The 19,853-nt window shown below is 34.7% G+C and overlaps 1 protein-coding gene across 3 annotated transcripts in view; it reads right to left on the bottom strand.

Moving 5' to 3' along the window:
• Positions 1-19,853, bottom strand: part of NEGR1 (neuronal growth regulator 1) — an 837,537-nt gene that overhangs the window by 470,457 nt on the left and 347,227 nt on the right. For all 3 annotated transcript variants that reach the window (XM_029948828.1, XM_029948830.1, XM_029948829.1), the window contains exon 2: positions 8,002-8,234. In XM_029948828.1, the coding sequence (XP_029804688.1) occupies positions 8,002-8,234 (233 nt within the window). The remainder of the gene's footprint in view (positions 1-8,001; positions 8,235-19,853) is intronic.

Genomic DNA, 19,853 nt, shown 5'->3' with positions numbered 1-19,853 from the left:
TTACTCAGTCTTAAAACAAGTGATAAATATTATTCTACCTCTTAAATAAACAATTCTTCAATACCCTTTTATTTAGCACTTGCCAACATAATTCAAAACTTAAAAAGAAGGACAAAGTATGGCAGAATTACTTTTTAACAACACAGAGCACAAACTATACAATCTTTGGATTTCATTGCCCTTAGCCTGGCACACCTCAAAAAAATTATCCAACTGGTGAGTAAATTACAAGCACTGAAGAAGAACTTTCCTTGCTGTCACAATTCCCTAGACAGCAAAGATACTTACTTCAATTCCAATATTGATCCCCTTGCTTCAACTATGAAGGTCAGAGGTTTCCATGAAAGTTCCTTCTATAGAAGAAGGGATGACTCAGCTGGAAGCCAACCGTGTGCAATATCTACCAATATTGTTTTTCTCTCAATCTCACTTCTGTCTCATTTGCAAATGATAACATCTTGAAATTTTATTAGAAAATACCATCAACTCATTCATTCCCTCTGTGCACAGTAGGCAGTGCAGTATGGATTTCTGCACCATTTTGATCTACAATATTGTTCTAATATAAGATCTTGTATTGCCGAAACATAAAACTTCATACACTAATTTTTGGCTAGGAAAATATGATTACTAAACTTGAGAAAATATTTTTCAAAAAAATTATTATTCATTGAAATTTACCTTCCCTTTCTGTTACTTCTTTTACCTCACACAGAAAAATCATGACCAAAAGACTGAAAGAGACTAAAAGAAAAAAAAGAATTTAAGAGGAAAAAAAGAATATTCAGGAAAGAAGAAAGAAGTCTATTCTGGAAGAAGTGCCTGTATTCAAATGAGGATTTCACTAAAAATTAGTTCAGTTAATCTTATTTTTAATGTACCCTGGTAAATTAATAATCTGATCAATGTCAATACACTCACAGAAATAAGTAAAGTGATAGTTTCCTAGAAGTTCAACTGATACACATGACCATGTAACCAACAGGGATTCTAGCCAGACTGGAATTTCCGAAAAGAAAACTAACAATATCCACCAGAAAAATGCATTAGTTTTAAAAATTATTATGTAATATTCACTGCCTACCAAAGCCTATTCCACATCAGTTCAGATGAGGGGACCTGAGTTTGTCTGTGAAGGTACACTTGAGGGAAATTTTTTACTGAAATCTAGATCACAAATGACACTCGAAGGACTTATTTTTCCAAAGTTTCACAGATGAGTCATAACTGTTCTAACTGTTTAGATACCAGATCATTATCTTTCTGGATATCAATAATACTACCTCATATATTTCAATAGATTAAATATTTCCCAGTGCATAAAGAACCCATGGATGGCAAAGACAGTCCTATTAATTAATAATGCATATGCATCAAAAGGCTTATAAATCTTTATCCATAATTTGTGAATCTGGACATTTCAAACACTAGAAATAGAAAAAAGGCCATTTTTAGGTAGGGTTCCATCATTACAACTACCACAATGTGGGGAAAATCTATAAAGACTAATAGAATATGTTTACTTCATGTATTGAACTTAATGTTTTTGACCCAGTGATCAGTAATTAGATACTCATTAGTCTATGTAAGCTCTGTATATTTTGGTTCCTATTGTCACTTACCATGATGAGAACTGGGATAAGTAGAGAATGATTTATGTTAGAATACGTCCTGCAGAGGGAATGGGAATGAATCTTTACACCCATCCATGTAACTTTTATCTTAATTATTTGATATTAATAATAACCTCTCTTTAAAGAGTAGTAAATACTTGTTTTCTTATAAGCAGATAATACTGATTTATTATCACATAAAGGTGATCTTAGAAATGTGTCTGTTTTATAGTTAATATAAAAAAGGTATGGATCATATACAAAAACTAAGGTCACTTTTGGGAAGTATTCTTCATAGGTTTTCCATTAAAATACCAAAACTGGAGTGCCTGAGTAGCCCAGTGAGTTAAGTGTCAGACTACTGATCTCGACTCAGGCCATGATCTTACCATTTGTGAGATGGAGCCCCATGTGATAGCTCTGCACTAACAGCATGGACCCTGCTTTGGGTTCTCTCTCTCCCTCTCTTTCTCTGCTCCTCCCTCATGCTCACTCTTGCTCGCTCTCTCTCTCTCTCTCTCTCTCTCTCTCTCTTTCTCTCTCAAAATAAATAACCATCAAGGGAAAAAATGAGCTCATGGATACAAAGACGATAATTGGTGGTTGTCAGCAAGAAGGCGAAGGGATTGGAAAAATGGATGAAAGGGGTAAAATCTACAAATGTCCAGCCATAAAACATATCCAGTCATGGGGATATAATGTACAGTGTGATGACTGCAGTTAATAATATTGCATTGCATGTTTGAGAGTTGCTGAGAGATCTTAAAAGTTCTCATCACCATAAAAAAATGTGTATGTATGCCTAGTGAAGGATGTTAACTAGATATATTGTGGTGATCATTTCACCATATTTACACATTTTAACTCACATATATATTGAACACCTGAAAATAATATAATGGTTTTTGTCAATTATATTTTTTTATTTAAAAAGACTATATTTTATAACTATTACCTTAGAAGTATACTATGAAGTTACATTCCTTTAGTTATAGCTAAAGGCTCTTTGGATGGGATAATGACGGCTCATTATGTTAAGGACCATTTTTATTTCAGGTGGTTTATTATTTGTTTACATGTTAAAAATCTTAAGGGTATATATTTTGGGTCTTCATCATTTCTTTGTATTTGACAACATTGCCAAAGTTGGGTTCCTATGTATAATTTGAATCTCCCCAACAAATATAAAAAGAGCTTAAATAAAATAGGGCCTTGACCTGAGCCATCACTGCATTCAAGCAATGACTATTTTGACATGTGTGGGTTCTGTAAGAGTTTTCCTAGTGCCGATAATTTTTCCCTGGTTTCATTTTATAGCTTATTAAAAATTTTTGAAATGTTTACTGTTGCAGAACACCAACTTGAATGTTCTAATATATGTGGTATTTTGACATGTTTATACTTCATAACTCGTTTTCTCTTTGGGTTTTTCAAGGAAGGCAGGTCTATGATCTGTAAAGCTGTGTTATTGCCCATCAGCTCAATGTGGGGCAGAAGTGCGGTGTCTTTCTCTTCCACTATGTACTTTGTCAAGGCTTTAATATTCATAAAGAGAATGTTAACATTAGATTAAGACGTGCTGGTCTTTAAAGAATACAGCTCTATACGTGTGGCTACGTGGAATAATTGCTCTCCAGATACTCATTGGCAAGTCTAATTTTGAAATATATGTACCTGAATTCCTCTTCAAAGACCCACTGAGAGAAATAATATTTGCGGAGGTTTGACTCAGAAAGGCTAGGTCCTAAAATTTACTTACAGATTAAGGTAATAATCAAAAAGCTATCTTCCTGTTATTGAACTGGCATCAGATTGAATTTACTTTCAGATGTTTAATTTTTTCTTTACTTCCCCTGTACTTCAGGTTATATTGAGAGGTATTATAAGGAATGATTCTCTGAATGAGCACTGTGAGTGCTGTAGAGTTACTGTTGAGATGTTCCTTACAGCTCACAGTGGCTCACTGGGCTGATTCACAGTAGAAATGCTGTTCCATTCTGAGTAACAGAATCAGGGCACTAAGAAATATAAATGTTAACTTCATGGACATGGAATGAATAACTGGTCCTCTTTCTCTCAGTGTACTGGCTGCTACAAATGTTAGAACTAAATTTTTACCAAGCTCTAAAATTACTTAGAAACCATGACATAAATTTTATGTGCTGACCTACTGCATCCTACTCTGCTTATCTTTTGCCTGCAATTTCTTCTGTTTATCTTGGTGTACTAACTACTTCTTTCTAAGACTCTTTAAATCCTTTCCAATGTAAAATGGAACGTTTAATAATAAATGGTGTTTGAATGTGTTGTATTTCCATTTTACAAAGGCTTTCTCCAAACAATGACTAAGCCAGAGGCAAGGGGCTAATACAGTATAGTTTGGGATTTTTGGGAAGCACACAATGAAATGAGATAGAGTTTATAGTGTAGGATATTTATTAGGAAATACTTTTGTGATAAATCTTGGAAGAAGGAACAAGAAGGAGATGGGATTGAATGGAGCTAGAAGTTCAGCTCTAGAACTATTCAACAGCTTGCTGTTCTGGAGCCAAAATGGCTCATCAGAGCTGCATACTACTTGGGACTAAAAGGGAAGAGACTTTATACCCCATGCATCACCCAGTCATCAGATATAGGTTGCTTTAGGACAAGTCTGACTTTGGGTAAAGTGGCTTTCTACAGCTGAGGTGGTCCCTGAAAGGTCTGATCATTAAATGCTAGAAAAGCAAACCCAGCAGCTAGAAAAGCAAACCCATCCCTGAAAATTGAAGTGTGCCACCCCGTTTATCACAAATCCAGGTATCCAGGTATGCCAGATACACTGGGGAACTCGGAACACTCTGGAAAGTTAAATACCCTCAAGAAAATATTTTGGCCATGGAGTTATGTGCTAGTCAAATCGAGCACAAATCTACTCTACCTAGAGTAAATCTAGAGTATATTTTCCTGAAGGGCACAGGTTGAGGGAGAAACATCACACATATATGTGCATGTGCGCACACACATACATGGGGTTTAAAACAATATACATTTATTATCTCAGTTTCTGTCCAGGTATGTCTTAGCTGGATCCTCTGTCCACAGTCCCATAGGCTGTAATCAGTGTACTATCAAGAGTTATTATTGCATGTATCTGTGTTTAACTTACAATGGGTATGAGTGTCCATTTTGTGCTATACACAACCTAGACTTCAGACTTGGACTGAAAGTAGAAGCCATCTCTATCATATACTCAAGCGTGCAACATTTGCATTCCAAGATTTCTATCATCACAGGACTATATTAGGGAGCTCAGGCTTCATAGTGAGTTCTCAAGCTTTGTACACTTTTAAACTCATGAACAAGAAACATTATACTTAGTAAATTCTGTACCACATGATTTGAAACACTGGACATTTAGGTAGCTTTATTTATCAGTGGTATATTATATATAGGTAATCAAAATGTTATTTTGTAATTCCAGTTTGCCACGTTCTTCAAATTTCATGAGTATACACATTGTTCAGATATGATGGTGAAAGCAAAACATGGAGATATATGGAACAGACCTGCAAAGTACGGAAGGGTACTGCTGTGCACAACTTAGTTTGCATTGTGTTCAATGCAAACGTATTATGAGTATGATGGCATATTTTTTTTTTTTTACTTTTTAACCTAAATAACATTTTTTCCTTGCAAATCATCAGTGTTTAAATTTGTTTGTTTTTTGTTTGTTTGGCTGGCTGGTTGGTTGGTAGATTGGTTGAGGTTTTTTAGTTTTCTTCTTTTTGTTGTTTTGGTCATCTTTTTGTTTTTCAGTGGTATGGACCTTAAGATTTTCTGTTCTGAGTCCTCCTCTTTCAAATGCAAAACCTATAGTTTAGAGAGGCTTGATAACTACCCGTCTAACGGGAGAAAATTCAGGATTGGAATTCAGGTTTTCCCACTCTTACTCAGTGCTTTTTCTTCTCCATTGTTCCATTCACTGTATTAATAGCTCTAAGAAATCAATAGCACTGACAAATTTCCTATGCACAATGTCTGCTTTGGCAAGATATCCTTTCTATTATCCCCTTTCTAAAATGATTTTTTTAAAAATAGCTCCCTAGAGCATGCAATTGCAACAATTAAAGATGAGCTTTGTTTTTACTAGCCAATGTGTGTGTTTGACATCAGTGATTAATACAGTCTTCTCTCAGTTGCTATGTTTCTTTATCTTGGTGAATAAAGACTTGACAAATTGTTAGGCAAAAAGCATACACTTCAAAACTATTGCGATATACCTGAGTAGCAGACAACTTAAGAAATATAAAGACTGAAGAGAGGGGCACATCGGCTTATTTTCATTCATCAAGAGGAAATGTAACTTAAGTGGGGCTGGCTTTTTGTGACATTTATTTAGTTCTCAAATTGACTGACAAGCCTATTAATGTATTCCCTGAACTTTATTAATGTAATTGGAAAACTGCCCACATGTCAATCAACTTCTAATAAGTAATTATGTTCATAAATACTGTAAAATTATTAGCTTTTAATTTGACCCAACACATACTTTCAAAACAGTACATGAATTTTATTTTTCAAGAAGAGCAAAATATTCTACTAATAAAACATTCAATACGTGCATTCCCACAATGCGCTTCTGAAAATGGAGTTCAAAAGCTCACCATCATCAAATGGCCAACAAAAAGAATGCAACAGTAAGGAATATTACAGTTTTAAAAATCTGTATGATGTGAAACAGATTATGTATCATAAAGTTATAAAGCAATCCTATGAAAGTTAAACATGCGTCCGGGCAGGGCTCATATAGCCATAGTCTGACTTAAAAATACAGGCCTAAGTGGAACTAGAGAGAATGAAAAAAAAAAAAAAAGAAAAAAGGATATACCTAGTGTCTAGAAATACATAATTTAATCCTATTAAAAATGACTATATCTCCAATGACTCAAATATATTATTATCCAAGTATACTTTTTTTCTCATGTAATAAAAATCTTTTGCAGCCCTTGAGGTAGAAATGCAAGTCAAAAGTACAAAACTAAACAAGAGAATAAGATTAAGCTTGGATAACAGACGAAATCTGTTTTTGATTAGTAATCCCATGCCGGTTTCTGATGCTGGACCAACCCTTGCCCTCTAGAATCTCTGGATAATCTCTGAATAAAGATAGACTTTGTGAAAACTTTATTATATTTTCATATAATTTTAAATAAAGAACATCGTCACAAGTGTGCAATGGTCTGTAATAAGAAAAACCATTGAGGAAATTCACAAACATGTATGACTTATATTTTCCTCCTGAAAGTTAATTATTTAATTAATATGTTTAAACTTCATCACAAATTTAAAATACTTACTAATAATTGAAGCTGTATTTGAACTCAGGTTTACATTTATATGAGGAAATAAAGTTCAAGATGTAAGTTAAGAAAGTTCCAGATGTAAGCCATGTATCTAAATTAATACCTACTGTTGAATTTTTGAAGGATAAACCCAGAGATAATACAACGAACTCGCTCACTCAGCTTTCCTATCAGGAATAAAACATGCACTCACCGGCACCACATTATCATATAATTTGTTATTAATTTTACTTGGAAATGCTGCAATATCATTTTGAGATCCACAGACTAATATTTCTATGCAATAAACACATGATTAATTTGTAAAGCACATGGAAATAATGTAAAAGGGCAAGAATATACATTTTCTATTCTTCTAGCATTATAATTGCATTTTTCCTTAAAAAGTATTTATATTGGGGATAAATATGCTCCTACTTTTTAGTATGCAGAAAAAATAAAATAGCTGATGATCCAGTTTGTATTTGGAGATTGTAAGTTAGCTAGAATGATTTATGATCTTCTGAAAGTAAATCAAAGCATAACGCATTGTGTACCATGTTTTTTCAATTACTCTATATTAAATAAAGTGATTCTGGAAGTCTGTTGCTTTCCATTGTGACTTGAATTAATGTAGGCAGAATCTGGATTGAGACAGAGTGTTAGAAGTCTGGAGGATTACTTTTAAAGAGTTATCATATATATTTTTAAAAGTTCTAATATTCTAATGTATCCATCATAGGTTAACAAAGATTAGGTTTAGCATATCAGTCATGGGTTCCCAAAGATTTATTGAAGAGGTGACTCAAAGGAAGCTACTAAATGAATCATACACAAAAAAATCATAATGTGGTGTTAATGGATAATTTTTGATCAGGTTAAGTGGGGATCTGTATGTCTATAATAGCCATTACACTTAATGGAATCTAGGAACATAAATCTCTGAAGATAATGACTACATATCTTTCAACAATGTCAGTTTCTTCTAAGTCATTTTGATATCTGAATATTGAACAATGTTATAAGATTGTCCTCCATACTATAACAGTTACAGAAAGGCGTACCTTGTACGGTTAGATGCACCTGCATTGTTCTTGGTGTATGTTGAGTCTGAACAGAACACGTGTATGGGCCGTCGTCTGTCACATCTACATTCTGTATCTGGAGGCTGTAGTCTCTTTTATTCAATGTTGAAATTGAAACTCGAGGATCCACTGACCACTTGTCACCTCCCGCAAAAATAATACTTGACCGGTTCAGCCAGGCACCCTTTGAAGCTCCATCTTCCAAATAACACCTACAAATTACCAGAGACAGAACACTATTAATCAAAATGAAAATGAAAGACATTATCTTTGTTCTGAGTGCATTTCTGTATACTGAATTATAGTGCTGCATCGAATGCAAACATCAGACATTAATGCAGAAGATATGAACATATGACACACTGGTACATCTTCCATTCCCAATGTAAATATGAAACAATACCTACATACGGTTTTAAGTGTTTGTGTGTGTGTGTGTGTGTGTGTGTGTGTGTGTGTGTGACACGCACACGTTTTAACTTGAAGTCAGTCAAAATCCTTTTTCATTCTGTCTGGATGATGAGTAAATTTAAATTAAGTTAAATTAGTTCAAGTAATAGTTATCAACATTGAAACATTTGAAATTAAAAGTAGAAAAAAAGTACATGAGTTGGTCTGTTTTAACCAAATCTAATTCTAATATAATGCACTAGATACTAGAGAAAGCATTGAATAGCACCATATCATGTTGATTTTTTAAATTATGCATTTGCAGAGTGGTAATCTTGTACTCTGAAACTACAAACTTCATTTTACTGATAATATTGCTGTTATCATTAAATGAGACAAGGCTCATATGGTATGCTTAGTAGCAAATTCTTGCTGTCTTTTCAATAAACTGACCATACTCTTTATAGGAAGCATTCATTTATCCAACAAACATTTATGAAGCATTTATGGATTTAAAAATGATATTACCCTTGCTCTCTAGCACTTTTAGTCTAGTAAGGAAGACAATCAAGCAAATCAATCAACACTATATACAGAAAGAACATCTGATTAAATCAGGCATAAGGTACAAGAGAGTTACTTGACTCAGAAAGGGTATTGATGGTATAGAGAAAGGCTTCATGGAACAGGAACTTCCTGGAATAAAAAGATAAGGAGCAGGAGACATGACATTTAGGCAGAGGTCATATATGGGTAATACCAGAGACAGGTGAGAGAGAGAAAGTCATACATCTGAAGGACTACAAATATGCATGGGAAATAGGGTAGGAGGCGGAGAGATGAAACTGGGAAAGTAAACTAGAGCCAGATGATGATAGCAAGCCTGATGACAATTAGCAGATTTTATGGCCAGTTTTGAAGCCATGTATTCAAAGTTGTATTCCATAAAGAGATTCAAAAATATAACTTTGTATCTAATAGAAGTCAGACATCATGATTTACAACAGAAGGAGACTGTGGTCATATGTCAGCGAATTTGCTGAGGCCTGGAATTCTATGTTTCATCTTGAAAACGTTCTGATACAAATTAAAGACTAGTTCTCTTAAATGAGTACAAAGAACAGCCACAGAATGAAAGTACACATACATCGAAATAGTTTGACAGCATTTCTACAGAACACCTTGGGGGACTGAACACAGTGTTTGAGATTGCTACAAAATTGCAAGCTGAATGCAACAGGGTAGGCTGCTGCCAACTGTATAAAACTAATCAGTGGGTGAAAAAATAAAGAACAAGGTACACTGCAGAATCTAATTTGCAGACAGCTTCTCCATCTACAGAATCCAAGTTAGTAAAGTCATAAAGGTCATTGTTAATTGAAAAGCTTTTCCTTATGTAATTAATGAAAAAAATAAAAACTCACTTTAATGACATAATTAAACAATTATGGTACATTGTCATTCTTAATTATATGAAGAAAAAAGAGAGAGGGGACATATTTCCCATTTCAAGAGATCACGTGTCCACATGTATAGGGTAGAACACTGAATTGCCACTACTAGAGATGTGTTCATTGCAATGCTTGTATTTAATATATGGGTTCATCAAGTGTGTACTGTGTGACCTCTGTATTCATGGCCTGGACACATTATACTATCTGGTGCTCATTACAACGCTGTGGGGTATGGATTGCTATACCCAATTCATCACTAAGAAATAAATTCAATGTTTAGGTGAAATAACTTGCCCAAGCCACACTATTAGCAGGTGAAAGTAGAATTTATAATCATCTTATATTTCTATATTCAATGTCCTTTCCTCCACAATGTAGATCAAAGACTTTTAAAATAGGTTTCAGAAATAGAAAGATGATCAGAATGTTGTAGAAATTACTGCAAGTAATTTCTTATTTACTAAATGTGACCAGCTACTTAACCTGTCCTATTCTAAAGGAAGCAGAAAATTAATTATTAATGGATATTTTACCATGAAAGCCTGATTTAGAATACTCTGTCTGGCATTTTCCTTTCCCTTGAGGCAGGACCAGCTTTACTTTTATTTGGGGAGGTATCTGGAAGGCCACAGAGATTAACTGGCCTTCAGATACTAAAGCTTTCATAGACCAAATCCGGGTTATAACTCCTGGTCTTAGTGTAAGCACTGTTCCTCTGCTCTGGCATATCAGGGATCATCAAGGAACAGAATTTAACATCTTCACTGTGAAAAATGAAAAAGGGGGCCTTTTATGTCTCTTTGCTTGGATAACTATATTTTACAATAGTTATTAGTCCCAACCAACAGCTTTTCAAGACATGCATAAGGAAAACCTTTGAATGAGACTCAAATAAAAAACAAAACCAAAAAAGATGTTTTTTGGTATTACTTCCCTGGATTTCTGTGGAAATATTCTCAAATTACACTACTTAGTTAAAATTTAAATAACTAAAATTGCCATAATTAGAATTCTACAAATTGAGAAAACAAGACCTAGGAAGGGCATTCTATCTCCTAAAATCACAATATTTATATAAAGTATGTATGGTATTAAGGTGAACTATAAGACAATTATATCAAATATATGAAATTGTTCAAACACACACATTTCGTTTAGAATAAGGGCTATGTCTTCTACCTTTCTACCTCCTTTTTGTTCTTCACACCCACCCTGGTTTTTTTTTTGGTTCCCCCTTTACAATAGAAATAGATTCAGCCTGACATGTGCATTGTATTAGGAAGGAATTCTGGAAGATAGAAAGATATTCAGGGTGTGATAGAATGGGGCAGGTGTGTGAGGAGGAATGAAAGAAGGATGAGAAGTGGTGATAATTTAGTTTGCACTCCTTGGGCACCAAAAACCATTTTCTGGGTTAAGAATTCTAACATCTAAAAATATCAATATGTTGGAATCCTGATCTGTACAAAATTTGTGACTTAGGAAGTATGATAAACGTATATTCAGAAATAGCCATCATGCAGAATAGTAAATGAAAATATAATAATTATACTGTTGTTGTAATTGGATTATTACAAATGCCTAAGTGTCTCTGGTTTACGCCCTTTACCCCTGTAGCATGGTGTGTTCTCTCTACAATAAACAAAATAAACTTTTTAGAGTTTAAATCAGATCATCAATACCCCTTTCTATTTCCTTTCCTATTTCACTCATATGAAAACTCTAATCCTGATAGGAGTCAGTGATCTTATGTAATCTGTCCCTACACGCCTTTCTGACCTTACCAGCTACTACTCAGCTCCAGGTTACTCTGTTCTAGATTGTGGTCCCCTAGCTGGGCTTCCAACAAGTCATGCATGCTCTTGCCTCAGGAGATTTGCATTTACTGTTCTTCTGTCTAGAACTCTATTCCCCCAGATATCTGCCTAACTTATTCCCTAGCTTTCTTAGGTCTTTACTGAAGCGCCTATTGTATTAAATGGCAAAAAACAGGGATTCCTGGGTGGCTCAGTTGGTTAAGCATCTGATTCTTGATTTCACCTCAGGTCATGATCTCATGGTTCTCGAGACTGAACGCCACTTGGTCTTAGCGCTGACGGTGCAGAGCCTGCTTAGGATTCTCTCTCTCTTCCCCCCTCTGCCCTTCCCCGCACTCTTAAAAATAAAATTTAAAAAATAGCAAAAATAACACAACTATTCCCAACACTCTGATGAAAGCATTATTTATTCAGTTGATGGTTTATGTTATCTCTCCTTGCTAGAACTAACATCGAGGGCCTTTGTCTGGGCATTTCTGTATATTCCAGAGGCATACATATAATTGAAAATAAATACAGATGTTTGTTGAATGGATTAATGAAGGCAAAAATTAAGATATTTTTAGGAGAAGAAATAATAATATGGCAAAGTATATCAAAATTTCCAAAGTACAACCTAGTTGGGAAAGCAAAGTCATTCCCACATTAACTTATGATAACATATTATTAAATGCAAATATCTATGGTACAAACAATAACATCTGTATGATATTGTATGATACATAGGATGAACTAAACAATCTGAGACAATGGGCGGAGAACCAACCTCAGTGAAGAGGGTAAAGTGGTAGGTCTGGAGCAGAAGTGAACTGGGCTCAGGGCACCTGGTGGCTCAGTCAGTTAAGAGTCTGACTTCAGCTCAGGTCATGATCTCATGGTTCATGAGTTCCAGCCCCGCATCGGGCTCTCTGCTGTCAGTGCAGAGCCTGCTTCAGATCCTCTGTCTCCCCCTCTTTCTGACTCTCAGTCTCTCTCTCTCAAAAATAAGTGAACATTAAAAAAATAGTGAACTGGGCTCATGACAACTTGAAATACAAAAGTACTATATTTGACCCTATACGTCAGGAACCACTTTAAGTCATTGAATACGCTGCTCCGTATGTGCTAGGCACTTTCTTAGGCACTTACAATTATTATCCTATTTAATTTTCATATAACCCTATAAAAGCCATATACTACTGTCTTCATTTTAAAAACGAAGAAACAAAGGTACTGAGAGCTTGTATCTTGAACAAAGCCAGTCTGCCTCAACTCAAGCATGGTGATAGACGAGGCCATACATTCCTAAAGTTACATAGCATGAAGGGTGAGGAAGTGTTTAACTATATGATAAGAAATTAATGTGAAGGAGACATCGGTGATCATTAATGTGGGTACAGGGCAACAATTCTTGGGTCATAAACTCAAATATTTCATCCTCTCTGAACTCCAACATGGACATTTTTAACAGCTAGTGATATCAGTGATCTTAGGATCCCTTTGAAGTATAGACAATGAAATAAACTGAATAAAACATGTTGAATAATGAATGTATCCTTTCTTAACATATATCCTTTAATTGAGTATGGCATGGCTTTTCTAAAAAGCATTTTTTTGCCTCTTTAAAAATCTGCTAGACTACCTACTTCATTTGGGAGATGAGTGAAACAGCTCCAAAAATACACGCCTCACCACAAGCTGTGTTAAACACCATGCCAAATATCATGACAAACACTTACATTTTCAGTCAATCATCTGGATGTTTTGTAATCAGAGTTCCAAACATCTGGTTGCTGGAAGATGTATAGAAAATAACCTGAACATTTAATTTTGTCTCATGGTTGTTAAACATATAAACTTGGGATTAAGAGTATTAGTGCTTTTCTAATAAGAATGACATTGCTATTTTTGAACTCTTTTAAGGAGCTCATTTGTAAATGACATTGCTATACACTCCTGGGCAGGTCCTGATCTGGGCGGTCTAAAGTCCCATTTGGTGAGCGGCTAGTTGATCAGAATGATGTTGGAATTATTTGAACAGACGCTGTATGTGATGCTACCTCCTGTGATGATTAAATCGTAAAGGTGGATATATCAGAAAGTTTGGTGGAAATTAGCATATTTAGGTTATTTATTATTTTTTAAAGCTCTAGTAAGGAAAAAAAAAGCCTCTGGCTGCTGAGGATTGATTTTTCTCTTTCATATCTCTAATTCCTTGTAACACATTCCAAAATCATAAGCCTTAGCACCATTACCAGGACCCCACACAGCAGGATTTATTCAGCTCTATGGAAAGAGACCAGCTTTTCTCAAGACATGTTGATTAATGAAAGTGCCTATTAAAGGTACTAATTAATAAAAAGAGAAAAGTGCTATTTCCCTTGGACTCAAAGCTAAACCATGTGAAAATGATATTCCTATGAAGGAGCTGGCCAGCTACCTTCACAGCGGTCTTTTCATTGTATCACAAAGTTCTAAATTTGACAGGAGAGCTTTCAAAAGCATAAGGAAAAAAATTAAAAATTCACAACCCCATGCACTCATCATGCTAATTCCTCATACAAAGGGAGTTTTGATGTCCTGGCTTTCAGGCCAAAATGAAGTATTAGAACTAAGAGATTAAACAGAACAGAATAAATCTATCCCCTCTCCCACTTGCCTTTGTTTTTGAGGCACTCTCCCTTCCTAATGCCCTTCATAACATCACTCAGTAAAATATCACAGACATGGATATGAATAGACAAATATGTACACATATGTATATGGTATGTAAATTATATGATATATACATTTGCTAGCTATTAAAGCATAAAATATATACATAGATAGTACATATCTAATATAGCATAATGTATATGACATTAGGTTGATTTAATATTTCCAGTTCTTCTGTACTACAACTATGGTGGAAACCACTCTGGGGTAGAAACAAATCTTATTATCTTTCTATTTCAGCATGTGCAGGAAGCATGAGACTTTGTCATAGGAAATCCACAAAATCGGCAATTTGTTCAGTTAGTTTTAGCAATTTATTGAAGTACTCACCCCTATAGATGATGAAAATTATGCTTTTAAATATTTTTAAGAGATATGTAAGTGAAAATGCACTTCTGCAGGTGATGGTTCAGTAATGTGTGTTACCTAGAATAATATATTGATATTGTTACTGCCGCCAGGTACGGTTGTAAGCCCACTGCATGTACTCTTTCACAACAACCCTTTGAAATATAAAGCTACTATCAAGTACTTTCATAATGCCCAATTTACAAAGGAGAAAGTGCCGGAGAGAGAAGGTAAGTAACTTACCGTTGACTGCTTACTTAAATTTATAATGAATTCAAAAACTTTACTATAAAATAACTGCCTGAAATCTCCACAAGCTATCTCAGTAATATTAATATTAATATTATTACTATTAATGACACATGTACATTTGTTTTTAGACTGGAAATTATGTCATTTTGGACATATTTTACTTATAGTAACAAAAAATAAAACAAAATACTAAATAATGTTGATTTCTTATTTTGCAAGAGAAATAAATCTCTTTCCTATATATTTTGTTCTAGCCCTTCTTTGCAATAATAAAGCTGTATTAAAAATATTTTGGAGAAGAGATTGAAAGTTATCAGCTACTATCTAATTATAAGCCCAAATTCTCAAACAACATATATTTTTAATATTGTAAATCAGAGGGGGGAAATCTGAAAATAATATAGCTTTTTTAAGTTTTTCTTACTTTTTTCATATAAAACTGTACCTAATTCTCCTGAAAGATGGGAACATCAGTATGATCAAGTGAGAGGATAAATCCATGCCCTTTAGTCCTGTTTTAATGCACTATTTAAAGTATTTAAGTATATATTTAATAACACATTTATAATCCAACATTTTCAATGGCCAGAAAATAATTAAACACCGGTTTTGGATTAATCACTAAATTCCAAACATTAACATCAATTATTTTAACTTATAAATAGATCATGATTTTCTAGAATACTACCTTATCTTAGTCTTTCCACTGACTCACTTATGTCAAGCACCAGGTAGGCATATATGTCTGTGTTTAGAAGGGTCACTGCTAAGAAATGTTGGGGTGCCTGGGTGGCTCAGTCGGTTAAGCGTCTGGCTTTGGCTCAGGTCATGATCTCACAGTTTGTGGGTTCGAGCCCCACATTGGTCTCTGTGCTGACAGCTAGCTTAGAGCCTGGAGCCTGCTTCAGATTCTGTGTCTTCCTCTCTCTCTCTGACCCTCTACTGCTCCTGCTCTCTCTCTTTCTCTCTCTCTCTCTCTCTCTCTCTGGCTTTCAAAAATAAATAAAAAGCAGGAAAAATTTAAAAAAAGAAATGTTTACATTTTGAGTTCTTCAAGACATTACTTGTAAATCATTCAACATATACATTGACACTTATTACATAAAATAAGTATGGATACAGTGAAAAAGAGTCTGTACACTATGAGCAAAGAAAATAGGAAAGTTGTTTCTGAGGTCTAATTATCATCTTCTGATAATAATAGTAATAAATTCTATTTGCTGAATGATGACTATGGGTTAAGAGGTATAGGAAATGTTTTAATATATAATCTCATTTAACACTAACGAAAGCATTTTGAGAGGCAGGTACTAAGATTGGTGCATGCATGAATGCAGGATTGATGAGTTAAGCAGAAAATGTAACGAGAAGAGGTGCTACATGTTTGAAAAGTTAGTTTAGGACAAGGTTTGCTCAAATGGCTTTAATCATGAATCAAATTGGAAACTGCTTTGTCTTTTCTACTTTTTTCATTTTTGAATTCAACTAAACCAGCTTGCTTTCTCCCACATGGACGTGAATGTGAGATATATGGATTTGGAAGGACTTCAAATTTTCTGTTAACTGGCAGGTGCTCTGAACCGCTGTGGGGAGAATTTGTCTGCAGTACTGTCTCCCCAGCAGCTGCTTCCTGGAGAAGTTGGACTTTCACCTCAGGAGCTATAAAGGGAATGAATGCTACATTCAAAATGCATGCAGGGGAGGTTTAAAATAGCAATATCAGAGAGGGAAAATGCAATCAGGCCCAGAAAAGTGACTGAGAGAAACCTCTGGGGGTGTAGGCAAACCTCTCCATTACATCCTTTTGGGGATGAAGCCAAGTATAGACACCTCATTCTCAAAACAAGGGGAAAAATAAAGTGGAATTCTGTACTAAAAACAGTATCAGCAACTTGACCTCCTTCTATCAACCATCTTTTTGTTTAAGTCATTTAGAAAGTATTCTATTTGAACATAAATGTAGGTGATGAAATAAGAAATGCATCAAATGGATAAACAGAAAAGTTATATATTCCTCTCTTCTGTCAAATTAATTAGTATATACTTCTTGACAGCGTTAGTAAATATACAAATTTAGAAAACAAAAAGAATTATAGAAGTTATTCTTTCTCTGTTTTCTCTCCACTTATGCTGATCTTTAAACACTCTCCTGGTCACTGTTGGATTATTCTTCTTGAACTTTTTTCTAGTAAAAATATTCTGAGCACAAATTTTATTTTATGAATAAAGAATGGCTACATAGCACAATTAATTAAACCCAGACTTGCAATCATTAACTAAAGTAGCCATTAATCCATATTTATCTGTCCTCTCTTGAGCAAATTGACTTAACCATATTTCAGTATGAGCTATGCCTTAAAATATAAATTAGGAAATGTGCCCCAGAGGAAAAAGTGATGTACTTCTTTTTTTTTCCATCTGCCTCCTGCAAACAAATTAAAAATAATTATATTTTCTTAAAAGATGTTAAAAGTTAAAAAGTAGTCTCAAATTTAAGTCTTTGCTAGCTCACATAGAAAAATTACTTGTCCTTGAGAGGCAGCATAGTGTTTAATTATACCGTATGTTGGAGTGTAAATGCCAGCCTTCTTGGGTACTAGCTGTGGAATCTGGAGCAAATCAATTTACCTCAGGGTTAGTAAAATTATTGTCCTGATAAGATTGTTTTGAGGATCATATTAGTTTATTTAAGGTGTTAAAGATGGAGACTGTTACGTGGTGAGGGTGTAATTAAGGGTAACTATTATTAACCTACCTTCCTATGGTTAACTTTGTTTAAAAATAAACTACTGCACCATCACCACCAACACAAAACCCTGTGACATGAAACATAAGTGAAGAAGGAATAAAGAAGCATTTGTAAAGCCCGGGTTGATATATCAAAACGCTATTTATCTACATAGTTATAGCAAAGGGTTGGATCATAAGAAATAATTTTACAGATAAATGAGCCATATCTTTTTTTTTAATGTTTTATTTATTTTTGATACAGAGAGAGACAGAGCATGAGAGGGGGAGGGGCAGAGAGAGAAGGAGACACAGAACCGGAAGCAGGCACCAGGCTCTGAGCTAGCTGTCAGCACAGAGCCTGACGCGGGGCTCGAACCCACGAACGTGAGATCTGACCTGAGCCGAAGTCGGAGGCTTAACCGACTGAGCCACCCAGGCACCCCGAGCCATATCTTAAAGTACTTCTATTTCCCCACCCTTGAACTTCCAGAAAGGCATCTCTTTTTGCCTTTCAACTTCCCATCTTATAAGCAGAATATGTAGAAAAAGAGAGCTTTGGTATTATATTAAAAAAAAAAGTTATATTGAGACTGAACATCTAATGTTTAGAAACTAACTCCCTGCCTTACCAGCTATTTTGGAGGGCCAGTAATTCAACCTCTATTAAAACTCTACTCACTTATTTGCAAAATGAAAATTGTAGCACCTGTCCTAAGTAACTCCAATTTTGGTATAAGATCAAATCAGACTATGCATGGGAAATAGATTTATAAAATTATAAAGCAAAATATAACCGTAAATATTTTATAATTATGATACCGTACTATGAGGTAACTTGCCTCGTAACTCTAGAACATGGTTATATGAATCTGTATTTGGAGATTACATGAACACAATGATGTTCCCAAAGTCAGTGAAAGGAAAAACAGGTTACTATTTTCTTTGCTTTTATGGTCCATAAAATTATTTTTATCCTGTATAAACTTTCTTACTTTTTAAATTGCTACCTAATATTTTTACCATAATCTGGTGTGTTTGCAAAAATTATAATTTCTGGTCACTATAAATATGGTTATTTTATAATAGATCTGTTACTTCTCACTTTTAAATGTGTCCAAGGAAATCTAAATAACAAATATTTGATATTATCCTCCACTTAAAAAATGGACACGTTCTATTTTTTAAATGCTATATTGTATCTTTTTATCCTCAAATTCATATATCCATTCTACTTCTGACATGTAATATAATCTTAAGTCAGTTTTCTGAAAAATTTTAAAATTATTTTATTGGTACCTTATCTTCTCTTTATATGCAATAAAACTAAGCATATAAAGAAGTTAAGACAGCTCTTGTCACTGTAAGAATCTAAGTGAAAAAATATTCTGGATGAATTTATTTTCACAACTATTAATAGTGGATAACTAATCAAATTATACACAGTTAGTCTCTTGGTTTTGTGATCTGAAGGTTTTAACTTTTGGATGCCCCTTGATGTTTCAGCACATCCATGAGATTTTGTAAAAGACAATGGTGAAAGCAGGGGTAGGACCTGGAACTAACCACCCACAGACCTACTCTCAGGCAGGTCACTTTTAGGTAAGAACATACATGATAATTTAAGATAATTTTAAAAAATTTTTTTAATGTTTATGTATCTTTGAGAGACAGACAGACAGAATGGAGTAATACGGAGATGCAGAATCTGAAGCAGGCTCCAGGGTCTATGCTGTCAGCACAGAGCCAGATGTGGGTCTGGAACCCACAAACTGTGAGATTATGACCTGAGCTGAAGTCAGATGCTTAAATGACTAAGCCACCAGGCACCCCGTAAGATAAAGAATTTTAAACGTTTACTTATTTACTTTGAGAGAGAGCGAATGTGCATGCATGGTCACGCACAAGCGGGGGAAAGGGCAGAGAGAGATGGAGAGAGAGAACTCAAGCAGGCTGTGTTACCAACATGGAGTCTGACCCAGGGCTCGAACTAATGAACCATCAGATCATGACCAGAGCCAAAATCAAGTCACGTGCTTAACCGACTGAGCCACCCAGGTCAGATTCTTTATAAACAACATTTACTTTTTAAGGGTAGTTGCTTATAAAGTGTTTTCCTTCTGTGTTAATTCTATCTTTAGAGTTGCTG

This window comes from Suricata suricatta, chromosome 8 (assembly GCF_006229205.1).
Source record: "Suricata suricatta isolate VVHF042 chromosome 8, meerkat_22Aug2017_6uvM2_HiC, whole genome shotgun sequence".
Classification (NCBI taxonomy): domain Eukaryota; kingdom Metazoa; phylum Chordata; class Mammalia; order Carnivora; family Herpestidae; genus Suricata; species Suricata suricatta.
The sequence above is the reverse complement of the archived record's forward strand: the minus strand, read 5'-3'. Positions and strand labels throughout refer to the sequence as shown.